General features: G+C 47.1%; 1 protein-coding gene across 1 annotated transcript in view; it reads right to left on the bottom strand.

Annotated features, from left to right (window-relative positions):
• LOC147684751 (lysosomal alpha-glucosidase-like) overlaps positions 1-21236 on the bottom strand; it is a 496980-nt gene that overhangs the window by 345288 nt on the left and 130456 nt on the right. The window contains exon 5 of the mRNA XM_086940598.1: positions 14470-14566. Coding sequence (XP_086796724.1) covers positions 14470-14566 — 97 coding nt within the window. The remainder of the gene's footprint in view (positions 1-14469; positions 14567-21236) is intronic.

Genomic DNA, 21236 nt, shown 5'->3' on the forward strand with positions numbered 1-21236 from the left:
ATTGGGTGTTAGTCGCAGCCTTTGATGAGGCACCACGGAAAGTTCTAGAAACGAGGTGTACCACGGTTGCCTCGCCCACGTTGGAGCAACTAGGATGAGTGTCATGGAGTGTTGTCCCAGTTTGCATGCCACTAGTGGTATGAGTGGGGCTGGGGGAAAAGCGTACGCAAACTTGCCTGACCAGTTCATCCATATCGCATTGCCCTGAGACTGTGGATGTGGAAACCTGGCGGCGAAGCTTTGGCATTTTGCTTTTTCCCTTGTGGCGAACAGGTCTATGTCTGGGTGATCCCACTGCTGGAAGTACGGTTGTAGCACCGAGGGATGGATCTCCCACTCGTGCATCTGGTGGCTGTGTCTGCTTAGCAGATCCGCCATCTGGTTGTCCCTGCCTGGGAGGTGTTCCGTCATGAGGAAGATGTTCCTCTGAATGGCCCACTTCCACATGCTTTGCACTAGATGTGACAACTGTGGAGAGTGTGTCCCTCCCTGCTTCTGTATGTAGTACATGGCAGTCATGTTGTCCGTCCGGATCAACACGACTTTGTTGCACAGATGTACCTTGAACGCCTTCATTGCCATGAAGATTGCCATCAGTTCCAGCAGGTTGATGTGCAACTATCTATGATGTGTCGTCCATAGTCCCTGCACTGTGTAATGGAAGACATGCGCTCCCCAGCCCAGGAGAGATGCGTCCGTTGTCAGCACGATTTGTGGTACAGGCTCTTGGAACGGTCGTCCCCTGCAAAGGTTTTGTGGGTTCCACCAATGCAGAGAGTTGTATGCGCGACTGGTCACCAACACTAGGTCCTTGAATTGTCCTTGAGCCTGGTTCCACTGCCGTGCTAAGCACTCCTGAAGCGGACGCATGTGTAGTCTCGCGTGAGGGACTATGAAGATGCAGGAGGCCATCATGCCTATCAACTGCATAAACACCTGTGTTGGGAGCGAGTGTTGGGGTTTGAATCTTTGAATCAGTAATTGAATGCTGTTGATTCTTGATGAGTTTGGCTGTGCCTTTGCTGCCAGAGTGTCTATTGTCGCTCCTAGGTACTGTTGTACGTGAGCGGGTTGGAGATGAGACTTTGCATAGTTTAATGAGAATCCGAGGCTGTGCAGGAGGTGAATAGTGCGAGACATGTGGCTGGCACATTGCTGGACTGACTTTGCTTGGATGAGCCAGTCGTCCAGATAGGGGTAGACGTGGACATGGTTTCTTCTGAGGTGTGCCGCTACGGTTGCTAGGCACTTGGTAAACACCCTGGGGGCTGTTGTGACCCCGAAAGGTAGTACCTTGAACTGGTAGTGCTGATTTTGTATGGTAAACCTGAGATACTTCCTGTGTGCAGGATGTATTGGTTTGTGGAAGTACGCGTCTTTTAGGTCTAGTGTTGCGAGAAAATATCCCTGACTGAGCAATGGTAGAACCTGCTGTAAAGTGAGCATGTGAAAATGTTCTGACAAGATGTATTGGTTTAGGGGCCTGACTTCCAGTATTGGCCTGAGAGACCCGTCCTTTTTGGGAATTAAGAAGTACAGCGAGTATACCCCTATACCTTGTTCCTGTATAGGGAGGAGTTCTATGGCCCCTTTTTGCAGCATGCTGATGACTTCTTGCTGCAATAAGTCTGTGTGCTCTGCTGACATAGGACGGTGTCTTGGGGGTATGTTGCGTGGAGTGGAGGTTAGCTCTAGACAATAGCCGTACTGAATAAGTTGTCTCACCCACCTGTCTGTGGTAATGCTCTCCCAAACTGGCAGGAACTGTTGTAATCGTCCCCCGACCGGTGTTACATGGTCTGGGGGCAGTGACAAGGCGTCACTGTTTAGTATTGGCGGAGGATCTGGTGTTGTTATTCCCCTGTCCTCTGCCTTTGCTGCTGTTGCCACGGTATCCACCTCTATTATTTTTATTGTAGGTGGTTTGCGTGCTCCCTTTATTGTAAGGAATTTGTTGTGATGCCTGGCCTCATGTAGCTCCTCTGTTACTGGAGCGACGAAAAGAACCTCCTCTAAATTGTTGGGACTGCAAGGCACCCATGGACTTGGCTGTCTCAGTGTCTTTTTTAATCTTTTCTAAGATTATGTCCACATCAGGACCAAAAAGATAATCTGGGTTCACAGGCTGATTTAGTAATGTGGTCTGAATCTCAGGTTTGAATCCAGAGATGCGCAACCAAGCATGCCTCCTGAGCATGAGGCTTGTGTTTATGGCCCTGGCTGCAGTTCTGCTGCGTCTAGCGCACACTTAATGGATGCGTTGGATATGAGTTTACCCTCCTGTATTAGCATCTCCGCTCCCTCCTTGTAGGCCTCAGGCAAATGTTGAAGCAGTTGCTCTAGAGTGTGATAATGTGCCCTATCGTATCTGGCTAATAGGGCCTGTGTATTAGAAATCCTCCAGATATTAGCTGCTTGAGCAGCCATCCTTTTCTCAGAAGCTTCTAGTACTTTAGATTATTTGTCTGGAAGAGGAGCATCACCCGTAGTTTGTGAGTTGGCGCGCTTACGAGCATTTGAGACCACCAAAGAGTCTAACGGCAGCTGTCCCGTAATATATGTAGGGTCCACAGGCGCCGGTCTGTATTTCCTCTCAATCCTGGGGTTAATAACTCTTGCCCTAGTGGTTTCCTTGAAAATGTCCCCTGCGTGTTTAAGGACACCCTTTAGCATTGGTAAAGTTTTAACAGATTTCTCTGAAGTGGAGAAAGTGTCAAACAGGAAGTCCTCTTCAACTGGGTCAGCATGCATGTCCACATCATCATTTAGTGCTGCCCTTTCAATTAGAGCGTTGAACGCAGCGGTATCTTCCGTTGGTGATGTTTTCACAGGATAGGAGGGAGTATCAGGAATAGTCTGTGATTCCCCCTAGTCAGCAGGGTCTGTCCATGCTTGTGTTTGGTCATCCTGATCATTGTCTGCAGGGTAAATATATTGGTCATCATCATCATATCCCATATCCTCAATAGTGGGCGTGGGTGAATATGCCGAAGTGTCCTGGCCATAGTACCTCACAGTCTCAAAAAGGAAAGGTGATGTTGCAGAATCCCTTTTCTTTTTGAGTGGAATTTTGTATGATTCCAAAGTATTTTCTGATCCGATTTTCCTCTGGTAAATAGTAAGTTTACCAGATTCTGAGTCGATATGTAATTTGGACTGGTCATCATATGAGGGCTCTTGGTACATGACGTCCTCTTCCATAGGATGACTTATTTTTCCCAATAACACCTGTTTGGGGGTTTCGACCCCAGGTTTTGGATCGAGCGCCTTGGGGCGTGCAGTTGGTGGTAGTCCGAATTTTATCGGTGGCACAGTGTCCTTAGACAGACTGACCTTCTTCGGCGCCGGCGTAGATGTAGGCCCGACCGACTTAGCATTTTCGCCGATAAGTTTTTGGGGGTGCGCCGACTTCGGAGGCGCACTCTTCGCCCTTTATTCGGCGTTCGAGGCGCTTTTGACTTTCGACTCGAGGCCTTTCACAAGCTGTGGTCTGTCTACCTGATGCTTTGGATCGAGACCCTTCCGAGGTTTGAGTCCCTTGTTTGTGTCGGCGTCCATCGACGTCGCCTTCTTCGGTGCGACGTGCTTGGTTTTAATGGCGGACTTTAGCGCCCCGATCTTCGGTTCGACACCCTTTACTTTCAACCCCGCAGGGTCGTCGTCACCTGATTTCCTCGACGACTCAGATGGGTTTGACCCGAGGACTGTTTTCAGCACTTTCGGTTTTGTTATTAGCTCGATGGCTTTCGGTTTCGTTTTGAGTAATGGAACCGATGGCTCATGTGCTGTTTTCTTAGCCGGGCCTTGACGCGGGGCTATAGAATGTTGTTCATGATCTCGGCTAAGGCCTTCGGTCGATGCCTCGACCTGAGCCTTTGAAAGTCTGAGAGTCAGTTTCGGGCCCCCGTACCCACTGTTGGGCCGGTTTCATCGCTCGAGTCGTCATCAACGGCTCCGATGGGGGATACGTCGTCCCTTACCTAGACAACGTTTTCATATTCGACGTTGTCTTAGTCTTCTTCGTAATAGTTGGAGCCATGCTCCGAACCGGGATCCGACTGCTGTTCTGGATCCTCTGTGTCGACGACATCATCGTCGTCTTCATCGAAGATATTCACTGTGTCGGGCGCTGGCTTCGACATCGTTTGCCTCGCTGCGCGTCTGAGTCTAAGCGTCTTCTTCGACCTGAATCGAGCACAAGCTAGACAGTTGTTCTCGTCGTGCTCCGTTGATAAGCACTTGTTGCACACCGGGTGTACATCGATGTGCGGGTACTTAGAGTTACATAGGGGGCATCGTTTGAACGGGCTCCGTTCCATCGACGATCAGGCCTCCGGTGTCGAAAAGGCCACGCGGCTCTCTTAGACGTCCTGTTTAAGAAAACTTGAACAAGAACTCGGAACCGATTGAAACAATACCGACGACCCGAAGGCCTTTTGGCCTTTAGAAAGTTTCCAAACTTGAGTAAAGAAAAGTACATCCAAACCCAATGGCGGAAAAAAACAATCGGAGGATGGAGAGGATGCCCATGCGCACTGTAGTCCAGGGGAGGAGTCACCTATCTCGTGATACTTCGAAAACTCTTCCAGGACAACATTGTGCAATCATCCGGACCCAACACTAGGCGGCGATCTATGCACAGATATGAATTCAGCAGCCCACATGCCTCGAACAGGGTTGTGTTCCCTCAATGTGGCATAACAATGCTCTTTTGACATCTAGGGTATGAAGAGCTCTTTCTGCTACTGTTTATGGCTGCGAGAAGAACACAGGCAGTTCCACTGATTGTTTGAGGTGGAAGGGAGAAATTACTTTGGGGAGGAATTTTGGATTAGTACGGAGAACAACCTTATTGTGATGCATTTGCAAGAAAGGTTCTTGAATGGTTAGTGCCTGTAGTGCACTAACTCTCCGTAGTGAAGTCATAGCTACTAGGAACGCAACCTTCCAGGTTAAAAATTGGAGTTCACATTTATGTAAAAGTTCGAAGGGAGGTCCCATTAGCCGTGTGAGAATAATGTTCAAATTCCACACTGGTGAAGGTGGTACTCTGGGAGGAATTATTCTTTTGAGGCCTTCCATGAAAGCTTTAATAGCAGGCACTCTGAACAGAGATAGATGCTGTCTGTTGTGTAGATATGCTGCTATGGCAGGAAGATGCAGTCTAATAGACGTGTAGACTAAGTTACATTTTTGGAGATGTAATAAGTATCCTATGATGTGTTGAATACACACGTCTAGGGGATTAATATTGTTGTTGTGAAAATATATTACAAAGTGTTTCCACTTGGCTGCATAGCCTGCTCTAGTGGTTGGACGTCTAGCTTCATGCAGTCAGGGGGAAGTTTAAGATATCCGAATTCTAGGATTTCAGGAGCTAGATCGCAAGGTTGAGCTGAGCTGGGTCCGGGTGTCCGATCTCTCCACGGTTCTGGGTTAAAAGGCGTGGAGATAGGTATAGTTTTTGGTGCGGCACTACAGTTGTAGGAGTGTGGTGTACCATGGCTGTCTGGCCCACGTTTGAGCAACTAGGATGAGGGTTAGAGAACGCTGCTGTAGTTTGCGTACTACTAGTGGCATGAGTGGTAGAGGCGGAAAAGCGTACGCAAATTTGCCTGACCAGTTCATCCATATCGCATTGCTTTTGGACAGTGGGTGTGGATATCTGGCGGCGAAGCTTGGGCATTTGGTGTTTTCGTTGGTGGCAAAGAGGTCTATCTGAGGTTGTCCCACACATTTGAAAGAATGGTTGAAGAATTTGCGCGTGAAGTTCCCACTCATGGATCGGTTGTGTCTGACGACTTAACAGATCTGCTATAGTGTTTTGTACTCCTGGAACATGCTGGGCTAAGAGGAATATGTTTTGAGGTATAGCCCACCGCCATATTTTCAGTGCTAGCTGAGAGAGTTGCAGGGTTTGTGTTCTGTCCTGTTTCTGTATGTAATACATGGCTGTCATGTTGTCTGTGCGGACTAACACAGCCTTCTTTGATATTTGCTTTTGAAAAGCTTTTAATGCTAGGAATATGGCTAGTAACTCCAGATGATTGATATGGAGTAACTTTTGTTGTGGTGTCCACCTGCCGTGCATGGTGTGTTGCAGTAGGTGGGCTCCCCAGGCTAAGAGCGATGAGTCCGCTGTCGAGACTATTTGAGGAACTGGCTCTAGGAACGGTCGTCCTTTGAAAAGGTTTTTGGTGTTCCACCACTGCAGAGAGCGATGAGTCAGACTGTCCACCAACACTAGATCTGTTAATTGACCTTGAGCCTGGTTCCATTGGCGTGCTAAGCACTCTTGTAGAGGACGCATTTGTACTCTTGCATGGGGCACTATGAAAATGCAAGAGGCCATCATCCCTATGGGCTGCATGAACACTCGTGCTGGAAGGGAGTGGTGTGGCTGAAACTTTGTGTGAAGAGCTTGCATGCTGGCTATCATTACTGGTGTGGGATAGGTTAGCGCTGTCGAGCTGTTTATTGTGGCACCGAGGTACTGTTGTACTTTGGACGGTTGCAAATAGGACTTGGTGTGGTTTATTGTGTACCTCAAGTTGTGAAGCAGTTGGATAGTGGTACGAGTGTGTTCTACACACTGGTTGTAGGAGCTGGCTTTTATGAGCCAGTCGTCCAGGTATGGAAAGACGTGGATGTGCTGTCTTCTTAAATGTGCCGCGACTACTGCTAGGCACTTGGTGAATACTCTTGGTGCTGTTGTAAATCCGAATGGGGGTACTTTGAATTGATAGTGCTGTCCGTCTATTACAAATCTGAGATTCTTTCTGTGAGTTTTGTGAATGGGAATGTGGAAGTATGCGTCCTTGAGATCTAGAGTAGCAAGGAAGTAGTTTTGAAATAGAAGAGGAAGGACTTGTTTGAGTGTGACCATATGAAAATGGTCTGACTATGTATATATTTAGAGGTCTGAGGTCTAGAATAGGCCTTAGAGAGCCGTCCTTCTTTGGCATAAGAAAGTATAGGGAGTAAACTCCCTTGTTTTGTTGGTGCAGAGGAACTGGTTCTATTGCACTTTTTTCTAGTAGGGATATTACTTCTTGCTTTAGAAGTATTGGATGTTCTTGTGACATTGGACGCTGTTTGGGTGGTATGTTTTGGGGGGGGGGGGGGGGGGGTAGATGTTCGTTCTAGACAGTAACCTGATTGGATAATTTATAGCACCCACCTGTCTGATGTGATGTTGGTCCAGACAGGAAGGAATTGGTGTAGTCTTCCCCCTACAGGAGTGGAATGGTGAGGAGAAGTGGAGGAAGGTCATTGGGCAGGAGTGGAGGCAGAGCGGGAGTTGTTATTTTTGCCTCTGCCTTTGTTATTGTTGCCCCTGTAAACCCCTCTTTGGTAACCCCTATTGGAAGTGGATTGGGTAGGGGCTTTGTAAAAAGTAGAGGGACTATCTGAGGAGTAGCCTCTAGTGGTGCTTCTATAGGATGAGCGACGATAAGACCGCCTGGGAGCTTGCAACTGCAAGGCTCTCATTGATTTCGCTGTGTCTGTATCCTTTCATTTTTTTCAAGGGATACATCCACATTCGGTCCAAATAAATGTTGCTCGTCGAAGGGTTGAATAAGTATGGCACTTTGTACTTCGGGTTTAAAACCTGAAATGCGTAGCCATGCATGCCCATGTAAAAGGACACTGGTATGGATTGCCCTTGAAGCGGTATCTGCTGTATCTAGGGCGCAACGAATAGAGGTATTGGGGATGGTCTTACCCTCTTGTACAAGTTAAGTGGTCCTATTCTTGTACTTGTCGGGAAGGTGCTGCATTATGGATTCTAACTCGTCATAATGTGCCTTGTAGTACCTTGCTAATAATGCCTGAGTGTTAGCAATACGCCAGATGTTTGCTGCCTGTGACGCTGTCCGCTTGCCTGAGGCATCTAGGAGTTTAGACTCTTTATCTGTTGGGGAGCCTCGCCTGATGTTTGGGAATTGGCTCTCTTGCGTGCATTGGAGACTACAAGGGAGTCTAGTGGCACAGGCCCTTTAATGTAGGCTGGGTCTGAGGGGGCAGCCTTATACTTCTTCTCAATTCGGGGGTGGAGGATTCGAGCCCTAACTGGGTCTTTGGGGACTTCTGGCATATGCTTTATAACCCCTTTAAGCATAGGTAAAATTGAGGTGGACCTTTGTGTTGTATCAAAGGTGTCCATAAGGAAGTGTTCTTCTACTGGGTCAGTATGTAGGTCAACTCCATGATATTGGGCATCTCTATGGACTAGTTGGTTGAATCCCATAGTGTCCTCTGGTGGGGAAGGCCTGTAAGGGTATATGTCATCTTGTGGGATGTTAGGGACGTCTTGGGTACTATAATCATCCCAAGGGTTAGGTGAGCCAGGTGGACAAGGATCATCTAGTGGCTCATTATGAGCACCATCCCCTGTGTCATCAGAGGTGTTATCCCCGTCATTATCATCTTCTACTGGAGTAGGGGAGTGATGAGGAAGAGGAAGATATTCTTAGAGGAGAAGTCGCAATGTCCTTCTTAGGATGAGGAGCTGGTGCAAGAGTCTCTAATGGTCGTTTTTTTAGAGCTAAGAGTTAATGGACCAGTGTTGGGATCTTTAACCAGAATCTTTTGTGTAGGATCTGGATGGAATAGTTCCTCTGAGGGAGGTAGATATTTCGGGGTGGAGGTTTTCGGTTCCGTAGGCTTTTTGGCACTGATCCTGTAGCATCTTTTGGTTTAGAAACATGTGGTTTGTCTGATGGGCTGTGTGTTTTTTTCGGCTCTGAAGCTTTTTTCAGCTCCGATGGTGTTTTCGACTCCAAAGCATGGGAGTCTGGTGCTTTCGGTGGTAATTTCTTGCTCGGCTCAGAGTGTGCTTTTGGTGCCGGTGCCAGCCTTCGGCGCCGAGTGCTCAGACGTGGAAGCAACTGGTGTGGAGGTGGAAGATTGCTTCTTTTTCGGTGCCGGTAGGTGTGTGCCGGCAACAGGGGTAGGCTGACTCGAGCCCGAGTCGACTAAAGGCTTATTAGGGTTCTTAGCCTAGCTCGAAGGCGGGGCATTGGAAGCAGTCTCTCGGTGTGCACCCGGGCCCGAAGGTGAGGGTGTGACCGAAGCCTTTTTGGAGGGTGTTGGGGAAGGGTCGGGGTTCAACGTTTGTACTCACGACCCGCTGTGCTGGAGTGATGTCCTCGACATCTGAGTCTTCAGCCTCGGAGTTGCTGTCGACGCCATGTTGTTGCTCCTGCTCCGGCACGTCTACGCCCTCTTCAAAGATGTCGTCCGGGATCGAAGCGGACGAGCGAGCCATGGTTCTTCGAGCTTGTCGGTCCCGAATAGTCTTCCTGGAGCGGAAGGAGGCACAAACGGAACAGTCTCTGGCCTCGTGCTCCGGTGAGGGGCAAAGGTTGCACACCTCATGTAGATTGGTGTGGGGAAACTTCGACCTACATTGAGGAATTTTTTTGAATGGCGTCCTTTCCATGAGCCAGAGAGTAAGGTCCAGGTGGGCCCGAAGGCCTTCGTCGACGACCGGAATCGAAGACTTCGAAGTCGTAAAGAGTTGCGTCGATGGGAACTGAAATCGAAACAATACCGTTGAACTGGGTGAGGATTGCGCGTCGAAGGAAAATCGGTTCCAAACTGGAGCGCAGGAAACACATCCGAGCCCGATGGTGGGAAAAAACAATCTGAGGATGGAGCCGATACCCATGCGCAATGTGGTCCAAAGGAGGAGTCACCTATCTCGTGACTTCCAAAGAACTTTTCAGGACAAAAACAAACTGCAAACATCTGCGCCCAACACTAGGTGGCGATATATGCACAGTGTGTAATCTGCAACTCATATGCCTCATAATATTATATATATCATGTGATCAAGGCCTTGCTTGGCCGAAACGCGTAATGGTGGTGTGGTGGAGAGCAAAATAAAATAATCGGCACCAGTACCTGGGTTTGTCTCGTCTATTAAACCTGCGTGACTGCTGGAGACTATATATATATATATATATATATATATATATATATATATATATATATATATATATATATATATATATATATATATATTTGCAGCGTGATCAAGGGCAACTCGCCTGAAACGCGTAGCTGCTGGTCTCTGTAAAAGGTTGCAAATAAATTACATCTTTGCTGACTTTTGTGGTCCGTCTCCCTCGTCTGCAAGCGTGCGCTGTGTGAGAGCCGAAGAGGAGCTATATATATATATATATATATATATATATATATATATCCAGGGTTTCAATCAGGGGTTGGTAAGGCACACTACTCACCCGTTAGGGTCTCAAGGTGCTGGGGGGTGCAGTTCCATTGGGGTCAGCTGAAGAGCCAGGTCTTGAGGCCCCTCCTGAACTGGAGCAGCGTAGGGCTTGGCGGGAGGGGGAGGTTGCTCCAGGTCTTGGCTGCAATATAGAAGGACTTTCCACCTGCTCTGTTCCTGTAGTAGCCAGGGAGAGGTTGCTTGAACGGATGTTTCTCTTGTGGACGTGGAAGGAGAGACGGTTGTGGTGGTATTGTGGTCCGATGTTGTGGAGGGCCTTGTACGCGTGCGTGAGCAGCCAGTGCAGATCGTGGAAGTGTTGGGTGATGTGGTTGTGCCTGGAGAGGTTAAGAATTTGTTTGGCTGCGGCTGTCTGGAGTTTGCGGAGAAGTTTTTTGTTGATTACGGCGTAGAGGATATTGCCGTAGTCTAGTCTGCTGGTGATGAGGGTACGTATCACTATTATTCTGGATCCATGAGGGATCCATTTGAATGTTTTACGGAATATGTGGAGGGTGTTGAAGCAGGCTGAGGAGACGGCGTTGATCTGGTGGTTCATAATGAGCAATGTGACCAGTATGATGCCGAGGTTAGGAGCATGGTCTGTCGGGGTCGGTGGGTTCCCAAGGGCGCGGGCCACAAGTTGTCGCCCCAAGCTGAGGGGGTGGGGTCTTTCAATGAAGCTCAGGTGTGATGGCTGTGGCGGCCCTGTGGAAGACATGGGGCAAACTAGTGCTGGAGCGACACGGGTAAGAAAGTGGACATATCAACAATCTTTAGCCAAAAATAAACCTGTAGGTAGTTAAGGATCCATATTAATGTGCTGCTGTGGGGACATAAAACTGCTCCTGTAGCAGGTAGTATGAAGATGACGGTCAAAGGAACTGCCAGAATATTCAACGTGAGCAGTAAAAACATGCAGCACTTTTTACCATGATGAAAGTCCTCCGTGAAGAGGCAAAAAATGACTATGATGTGACTTAAGTAATGCATTTTCTATATCAGAAACATTAATTGTTTTTGTACAATTAACGAATATTGTATTCCTATTTAATGTGAGCAAAACTAGAATATCATGTAGAACAAGTTACAAAATTGTAAATATTTTAAGCTTTAATACATTCTTTGTTGAATGTTTAATTTGTAAACATTGTTGAATGTTTAATTTGTAAATACTTTAAGTGTGCTATATACTTTAGTAAAAACAAATTTAATAATAGGTTTATTGAGGTTTAAAACAAACCATATAAACTTCGAAAAAGAAAAAAAAGAAGGGGATAAAAAAAAGAGAAAAGGAGAACAAAGACGAAAATTTAACTGATAGTTTAAATAAATTGTTAAGAAATGCAATAACCTCGCTACCAAATGGGGGGCAGCAGATCGACCATTAACAATAAGCTGGGTGGCAGAAATGGCCAAATGTATGATTGCTGAAAAAGAGGTCTGTAAGTCCAGGGGCTGTCCTAAAAAATGGGACAAAAAAATGCTGCAGATGGAATGCATTTAGGGGGGGAATTGTGTGTTTCACCAACGGTGGAATTGAAAATGTCAAAAAGGTTGGACCGAAAACACGTACCGATGGCCTAAAACACTGTGCGGGATATATGTGGATGCATAAATGCCTTATCTGTAACAGAACCTATGCAACTATACTTCTGAATGTGATAAGTTTGATTTCAATAAAAATGTTAAAACAAAAAAAATAAATGCAATAACTGATTGCATATGCATTTCTTTTTTAGGGATCGGAGCTTCCGTACTGTAGTTGGCCAAGGCCAAGAGACAGTTTCATATGTTTAATTTGCAAAGCCTCCATATTTTTCAGAAAAACAGAATATGTGGGAGTGTTTCAACATTAGAAACACAATAACAGCACAGACTCATCTACTGGTTTACAATACCATCTGCCCTTATTTCTTGCGCTGGGAAGAGGTTAAATCCGATTTGCTTCAACATCTTCTCTTTACTGCATATTTAACTTGATTGTAAGAGGTAAACAAAATGTGTCTTACTCAATATACAGCATCTCTTATAGGAGATCTTAGGGGCTCATTACGATGGTAGTTTGATACAAGGGCAAGGGACCGCCCGACAAGACGTAGGCGGTCCCACCACCCAATTACAATGCACCAGCCGGGCTGGTGGGCGGAAAAGTGCTCAATAACACTACGGCTTGTGCTGCAGCCCTGGAAAGGGCTGCAGCACAGGCCACAGCACAAGCTGCAGTATTATTGACCACTTTGAGCACATACATGCACAGTGTGCCTGACACCATGTGGTGCCTGGCACATGGTACATGATTGTGCATGGGGCTCTACACAGGGCTCCCAGAGTCGCGTTCCGGCTACCTTTTCATGAACATCAATCAATCAATCATAACACTTGTAAAGCGCACTACACAACCGTGAGGGTCTCAAGGGGCTGGGTATATGGGGGGGTCCTGCTAGTGATCGAAGAGCCAGGTCTTGAGGAGTCTCCTGAAGGCCAGTAGGTCCTGGGTCGCACGTAGGTTGGTGGGGAGGGTGTTCCAGGTCTTGACGGCAAGGTGGGAGAAGGATCTGCCACTGGTGGTCGCTCCTCGCATGCGGGGACTGTGGCGAGGGCGAGGCTGGCAGAGCGGAGCTGGCGGGTGGGGGTGTAGAAGTCGAGTCGAGTGTTGTATGCTGGGCCGGTCTAGTGGAGAGCTTTGTGTGTGTGGATGAGGAGCTTGAAGGTTATCCTCTTGTTGACGGAGAGCCAGTGCAGGTCTCAGGTGGGGTGTGATGTGGCTGCGGCGGGGGATGTCGAAGATCAGACGTGCTGACGCGTTCTGGATGCGTTGCAATCGCCTCAGGAGCTTGCCCGACGTTCCTGCGTAGAGGGCGTTTCCGTAGTCCAGCCTGCTGGTGACGAAGGTCTGGGTGACTGTTCTTCATGTCTCGTTGGGGATCCATTTGAAGATCCTTCGGAGCATTCGGAGGGTGTTGAAGCAGGATGAGGAGACGGAGTTGACCTGCTTGGTCATGGAGAGGGTGGAGTCGAGAATGACCCCTAGATTGAGTGCCTGGTCGGTGGGTGTCGGGGCTGTTCCTAGGGTTGCAGGCCACCAGGAGTCATCCCAGGCTGAGGGGGTGGAGCAGAGGATGAGGACCTCCGTCTTGTCCAAGTTCAGCTTCAGTCTGCTGTTCCTCATCCATTCGGCGACGGCCTTCATTCCTTCATGGAGGTTGGTCTTGGCGGTGTGAGGGTCTTTGGGGAGGGATATGATCAGCTGGGTGTCGTCGGCGTAGGAGATGATTTGGACGTCGTGATGTCGGGCGACGTGGGCGAGGGTTGCCATGTAGATGTTGAACAGCGTCAGGCTGAGGGAAGAGCCCTGGGGTACGGCGCAGACGATTTCAGTGGCCGTGGAGTGGAAGGGGGGTAGGGGAGCACTCTGAGTTCTGCCGGAGAGGAAGGACGTTGTCCAGTCCAGGGCCTTCTCTTGGATCTCAGCGCCGTGTAGGCGTGTGCGTAGTGTGTGTTGGCAGACCGTGTCAAAGGCGGCTGGCAGGTCCAGGTGGATGAGGGCTGCTGTTCCTCCGCTGTCAAGCAGGGTCCTGATGTCATCCATGGCGGCGATGAGGGCGATCTCGGTGCTGTTGGGACCGCCATGAACATGCAGTCGGAAAGGGATATCACAATCCTGATGGCGGTGCCTGGGCAGACACAGTCTCCATTCAGGTTCAAGATTCCGACCACCGCCCCATCAGGATCAGTAGATCCTGTCAGAAGCAGCAGTGCACCCCCGAGAGTCAAGGGTCCAACCGCTAGCACTGCAATGAAGCGGTCGGCCCGAAGGGCTGTCTGTTGGTGAGACCCCCACGACGGCACAACGCTGGCGGTCCCATCAGCATCGTAAGGATGCCCTTAATAACTATGTATTCCAGATCAGTATGACAATGATATTTTAATTTGTTTATTGATCATCAATATTAATAGGCTTCAAAAATATAAAAAAGATTTGCCTTGTTGTGCACTGTGTAAACAAAATTCACAATAGAATTAATATGTGTAACTCAGTTCCGTGCAATTAAAATGTTCAGGATAAACTAATAGGATTTAAATATTGTTTTTCCTGTAACTTACCAATCCTCATGCTAGCACTACTGTGTTACTCTCATGGATAATAGAATTTGGAAAGGCTTGGGGATTTTACTAGTATTCACAAGGGTTATACTTTGTGGAACCAGTGCTGGAAAAAAGGCACTCACCCATTGCATTGCTGTTCAAAAGGAACACACCATGGGCTGTTCCCCCTTCTTCCAGTGACAGGTAAAATGGATGTGATCCATATAGGTTGTAGAACTCCTGAAAGCAGAAAGCAGAATTTTGTAAATGGGGACAACTTACGTGCATTGCCTAACATATTGTAATTAAAGCTTGTCTGGCTTCAAGAATAATTAAAGAGTGCTTAATGCTTGCATGTTGTTCAGCATATTCTGTGCTAAAGCAGTGGCATATGTACAATGTTGTTGGACAACAGCTGCTTCCTCACTAGTTCCAAGTTAGGATCCTCACCAAATGAGTCAAGCAGCATTTGGGGAATTCAGGATATACAAAAAGGTATACAACTTAAAACATGAACTCTTAATCAAACTGAATATGGTTATAGCTCAGATACCATACTGTATTATAATTAATGTTTTGTGTCTCTTTTTAGGAGAAATCAAAAAGTCATAACATAAGTGGGTATTTTTCTACCAATCCCTATACAAAAGTGTAAATGAATTGAGATGATTTAGATTGGAAAAGATAATAAACACTGGTAATGTTAAATTCTAACATCACATGAGTAGAAAAGGCCAGGTTTGAATTATGAAAGGGAAGAATAGCAATCTTTATGATAAACCAATTGCAAAACATGGAAGGAGGAAGATCGTAAAGAGAAAGAAGGTTAGGTAAACCTGGACTTGCGTATCTAGAGAGAGCACAGAAATACTGTGTAGTCATTAACAGTGTATGATGCCCAGCATGGGTGGATGAAGCATACACCCAAATGCTAACATGATATTAAAAGTAGAATCCATTGGAGCTCATGATTGGGAGACTGTTAGAAGCAGAGACAGTACAAATATGTGGCCGCACATTTGTGAAGGCATTTACACCTTGCAAGTGTGTGACAGCAATTTTCAAAGTCCGCAAGTCCCAGTTCATTAACAGGATTTGTACACAATGTGATGGACACAACAAATGTACTCGCATTTTCAGTCCAGCCCTCCATGCATAACATGCTGTCTATCTTTATTAGGACCAATTTGCCCCAGAAGAGTGCAAGTAAAGAGATTAGGGTGAGGTAGATGTCCAAAAGCTCCCGATAGTTTATGTGACGGCCCTAGTATTGTGGGGTCCAGGTGTCCTCAACAGTCACAGGGTGGAGTTGCGCTCCTCACCCTGTGAGTGAGGTTCTGTGTTAATGTCCACCTGCTGAAGTGCACGTTACTTGCAGAATGAGCCTTAGGAATGGCAAGCTGAACAACAAACTGTTGCTGTTCCACCATATCAGAGTGCATGTAAACCTGACCTTTACCAACACTAGAACCTTCCATTGACCCTACACTTGTGGCCATTGCCTCACGAACAGTAATAGCGGGAGCATGTGCAGCCTGGCATGTAGCACTATGACAATGTAAGAAGCCTTTATCTCAAAAAACCTTTTTTACAGTACACACCATTTTACTTGAAAAAAGAGGCAGCCGCTTTTTGGATGCCCTCTCTTGGTTGGGGTATGCTTTCCAGTAGACAGTGTGGACCCAAGAAAGGGATAGAGCTGTTGGTGGAGGACATCAGACTTACTGGCATGGATGGGGAACCCTTACTTGTGGAATAAAGATACCACTGTTTGCATCTGTACTTGGCAGGGAGCTGTCCTTCTTGAGTAGTAAGAATCAGAGGGGGTACACTCCTTTGCTACACTGGTGGGAGAGCACCAGCTCAATAACTCCTTTTCTTAGGAGTGCCTGCACCTCCCACTGGAGCAGCTGATGATTTGGTCTGGGAAAATGGTGTCGAGGAGAACTGTTTGGAGGTGCAGTTTTGTGTGAATCTCTAGGCATTACTCCTACCATACTACTGAGAGCACCGATCCGGCTGAGGTAATTGTCTTTCACTAGAGATATGACAAAGAACCCCAGTCATTCCCTGACAGGTGTTTTGTGGCTGGGGGAGTGGACAGGGAAGTAACTTGTTTGAAGCTGTAGCGCCCCAGCTGGAGCCACTTCCGCCCTTGCCTCTTCCATTAACTCTACAGCCCCTCTATGAGAATGCTTTGAAAGGATGCATGCCCCGAAAAGGAATACTGCTGGTAGCCCTGCCTTTGAGTGGATGCTGGTGCCTTGGACCTGCCTCGGGGATGGTGTTTGTGAAAGGTGGGCATTTGTGTGGAGGACTGAAAGGCAACCATGGATTTGGCAATATTTGTGTTATTTTAGGTTTTCTCTAGAATGTCATCAACCTGGGGGCTACAGAGGTGTAACCCATCTAAGAGCATGTTACGTAGGTGCACCTGCAACTATGCCGGAAACCTGAAATCAGGAGTCAGGCAGGGTGGCATAGGCGGATGCTTCTGTTAATTCCTCTGGAGTCAGTGTCTTCAGTAACCAGAGCACATGTAATGTTTGCATCCAATATGATCTTGCCCTTCACCACTAGCTCTTCGCCTTTCTTCCTGTGTGTCTCCAAGAGGTGTTTGATTAGGTCCTGCATTTTTCGCAACAGATAGCTATGGCCGCAGACACCCATCTCTCTATACAACCTCTTTAAATTGCCGGACTCTTTCTTGGAGGTGTAAAGGTGACCAGGAGCTGATCAGATCTTCTGAAAAGTATGAAGCGCCCGTTATGCTTCTTTTGAGGTATTTTGAAAGAATGACTTTAAAACAATAAGTTCATTGAGGTAAAAATCTGTAGGCTTGGATTAATACGTAGGATAAGTCTGCCCTTCTTGAATTGAGAGTATGGCCTCTAAATGGTAAGAGCTTGTATTTCACGGATTCTTCTTGCAGAGAGCCGTTTTCCATGTACGATGTTTGAGGTCTTATGTATAGAATCGAAAGGCCTCATCAGTTGAGCTAAAATTATGTTCAGCTGCCAAGGAATGGTGGTTTCCTAATTGGAGGATAAGCTCTAAAAAGTCCTTTAAAAAGTCCTTTATCAGTTTGTCGGACCATAGATACGGATTAGTTACTTACCTGTAATCCTAGTTCTCTTCCAGGGGTATCCTCATCAAAGTCATAAGCATTCGAATATTCCCGCCCATGCGCAGGACCTCGGAAACACTATATTATATGTGCCCCACATATATATATATATATATATATATATATATATATATATATATATATATATATATATATATATATATATATATATATATATATATATATATATATATATATATATATATATATATATATATATATATATATATATATATATATATATATATATATATATATATATATATATAAGTAACATCAGAGCTGAAATATGATGTGAAGAATTTCCACCATACATGAATAATATGCATTAGAAACATGAGAAACAACAGCAAAGATGGTTTAGAAACTGTTTTAATGCTTCGAAATCAGCAGAAATTCTCATACCTCACTGAAAGCATAGGCAGCTCCCAGGCTGCATTGCAAACACACAGTCTAAAAAGACTGAAAACCTAACCTGTAGCTGCATAGCAATAAACTGACACCGTGCCTTTAAGGCACCCATGACCCCCAGTATCCCATCATGCCTCAGGGGTGACAGTTAGGTCAGTTGTTCTTTTCGGAGACTGAAAAAACCCAGTAACAAATAGGTTAACAATATCTCCTTATTAAAGAATGTCCTTTGCCTGGGGAGGCGGGAGGGTTGCTTATGACTTTGATGAGGATACCCCTGGACGAGAACTAGGATTACAGGTAAGTAACTAATCCTTCTCTTCCAGGGGATCCTCATCAATAGTCATAAGCATTAGAATAGAATAGCGAGCCTCACCTCATCTCCCTGCGGGCACAGGAGTAACAATACAGTAATAACCATACTAAGCCTAGTAACAACTAAGCTCGTACAGGCCGCAGGCTATCCAAATAGATTCCTCAAAGAGGCTTGTCCTACTTGAGTATCGGCCCTGGAATCAGATTCTAGACAGTAATGCCTCGGTAAGGTATGAACTGATTTCCAGGTTGCAGCCTTGCATATTTCTGACATTGGAATGTCGTGCAAGAAAGCCACTGTGGCCGCTTTTCCTCTGGTAGAATGCGCTTTGGGTGACACCAATAAAGGCTTGCCTGCAAGCTGGTAGGCCAATTTAATGCAGGAGACAATCCATCTAGAGATGTACCTCTTGGCCGCTGGAAAGCCCGTTCTCATTGAACCATAGTTCACGAACAGCTGATCCGACTTCCTGACTCCCTTGGTTTTTTCCAAATAGAACTTGAGCACTCTCTTTAAATCCAAGGAGTGCAATGACCGCTCTGCTGGGGTCGCTGGATTTGGAAAAAAAAGGGAGGCGGATGGACTGATTTATATGAAAATCAGAAACCACCTTAGGCAAGAAGGATGGGTGAGCCCTCAGGACCACCCTATTTTGATGGAAAATAGTATATGGTTCCTTCGCACAGAGCGCTTGTATCTCGCTTACTCTGCGCGCTGATGTGATTGCTACTAAAATGGCTGCTTTCCAAGATAGATGTTGCAAAGAGGCCTTGTGGATAGGTTCGAAAGGAGGTGACATTAACCTGGATAGAACCAGGTTCAATTCCCAAGGAGGAGAAGGATTTCGCACAGGGGGATAAGACTTTTTTCAACCCCTGGAGGAAGACCTTAACCACCGGAACCTGAAAGAAAGAAATTTGATTAGGCGATTTCCTGAACGCTACTATAGCTGACAGATGCACTCTAATGGAAGCATATTTCAAACCAGAAGTTGCCAAGGAAAGGAGGTATGGCAGAATTACCTCCTCCTGCCCTTTAGTAGGATCTAGGTGATTATCTCTACACCATATAAAAAACCTTTTCCACTTTAACGCATAGAACGCTCTCGTGGAAGGCCTCTTAGCCTCCTTTAAAATGTGCATGCATTCGGGAGGCAAGTTCAGATGTCCATATTGCAGGACCTCAGGTGCCATGCTGTTAGGTTCAGTGATGGGAGGTGGGGATGCAGTATCCTCCAGTTCATCTTGCTCAACAGGTCCGGCCTGCAAGAAAGTCGTCTGTGTGGACACACAGACAGATGCAGAAGGTCCGGGTACCACCACTGCCGTGGCCAATCCGGAGCTATCAAGATCATCTCCATGTCCGACCTGAGGAGCTTGGACACTACCTTCGGAATCAGATCCAGGGGAGGAAACGCGTAAGCGAATGTTCCCGACCAATCCATCAGGAGAGCATTCCCCTGCGTCCCTGGCCGGTGGAACCTGGAAGCGAAGGCGTGGTATTTGGCGTTTTCGTCGTCTGCAAGCAAGTCTATGGCCGGACGACCCCAGCAACGAAAAAGCTCTTCTACCACTTCGTCGTTTAGCACCCAGTCTGGCTGATCTTCGTAGTGCTAGATGTGTGCGTCTGCTTTGACGTTCAATTCGCCTGGAAGGTGCACCGCCACTACTAAGAGGCCCCGAGAGAGAAGCCAGTGCCAGATGGTTTGAGCCTCTCGGGAGAGTGGGCGAGATCGCGTGCCTCCTTGTTTGTTCAGATAGAACATGGTGGTCGTATTGTCCGTCTGAACTAGGACGGAGTTGGACTCGATTGCTGGAAAGAAAGCTTTGAGAGCTAGCAACACCGCTCTGAGCTCCAGCATGTTGATGTGGTATGTCTGCTCCTGCGCAGACCACTGACCCTGAATCTGAAGCGGACCCATGTGCGCTCCCCAGCCTTGCAGAGAGGCATCCGTCACTATAGACTGGGAAGGAAGAGGTTGGTGAAAAGGTACTCCCACCAGCACATTCCTCGTCCGAGTCCACCATTTCATGGCATCCTTCGTTGCTTGAGAAAGAGTGATACGATCTTCCCAGCGCCCTGTCGCTTGGTCCCACTGGTCTTCGAGAGCCTGTTGCATAGGCCGCATTCTCAGCCTGGCGTTTAGGATGAGAAAAATGCAAGACGCCATAGAACCCAGCAGGGATGCTACTTGTCGGGCTGTTGGAAACCGAGACTCTAGCAGAATCCCACATTTCTGTCTCATGGAAAAAAGTCTCTCCTCCGAAGGAAACGCTTTTCCCAATTTTGTGTCCAGAACGGAGCCTAGGTAGTGGATGGACTGTCGGCCGCTGGACTGACTTCTCCAGGTTTACATGGAGACCGAGTCTGTGCAACTGGTGCAGGCAAAGTTGCAGATCGTTAACTACCCGTACCGGAGATGGACCCTTTAGGAGCCAGTCGTCCAGGTATGGATAGATTAAGAGTCCCTTCTTGTGAAGAAAAGCCGCCACCACTGCCATGCATTTGGTGAAGACTCGTGGTGCGGACTTGAATCCGAAGGATAGCACCTTGTACTGGTAGTGTTTGTTTCCTACGACAAACCTCAAGTACTTGTGATGCCGTAGTGCAATCGGAATGAGAAAGTATGCATCTTGCAGATCCACCGAACACATCCAATCTCCGGTTTGAAGATGTGGGCATATTGGCTGAAGAGCTAACATGCGGAACTTTTCTTTTACGATGACTTTGTTTAGGAGACGAAGATAGAGTATGGGCCTGAATTTGTCCTCCTGATCTCTTTTGGGGACAAGAAAGTATCTGTAGTAAACTCCCTTTCCCCTTTGAGAGGGGGGGAACTTCCTCTATAGCTCTTTTTTGTAGCAGGATTTCCACCTCTTTCCTGAGCAAGCTTAGCTGGTGAGGGCAAGATCTCTTTGGAGGAATGCTCCTTGGAAGCGCACGGAAACGTAGCATGTATCCATTGCGCAGTATATTCAGCACCCATCGATCTTTTGCGATGCTGACCCACTCTGCCAGGTGTTGTGAAGCACTTCCTCCCACTGGAGTGGGCAACG

This window comes from Lissotriton vulgaris, chromosome 10, assembly GCF_964263255.1.
Source record: "Lissotriton vulgaris chromosome 10, aLisVul1.2, whole genome shotgun sequence".
Classification (NCBI taxonomy): Eukaryota; Metazoa; Chordata; class Amphibia; order Caudata; family Salamandridae; genus Lissotriton; species Lissotriton vulgaris.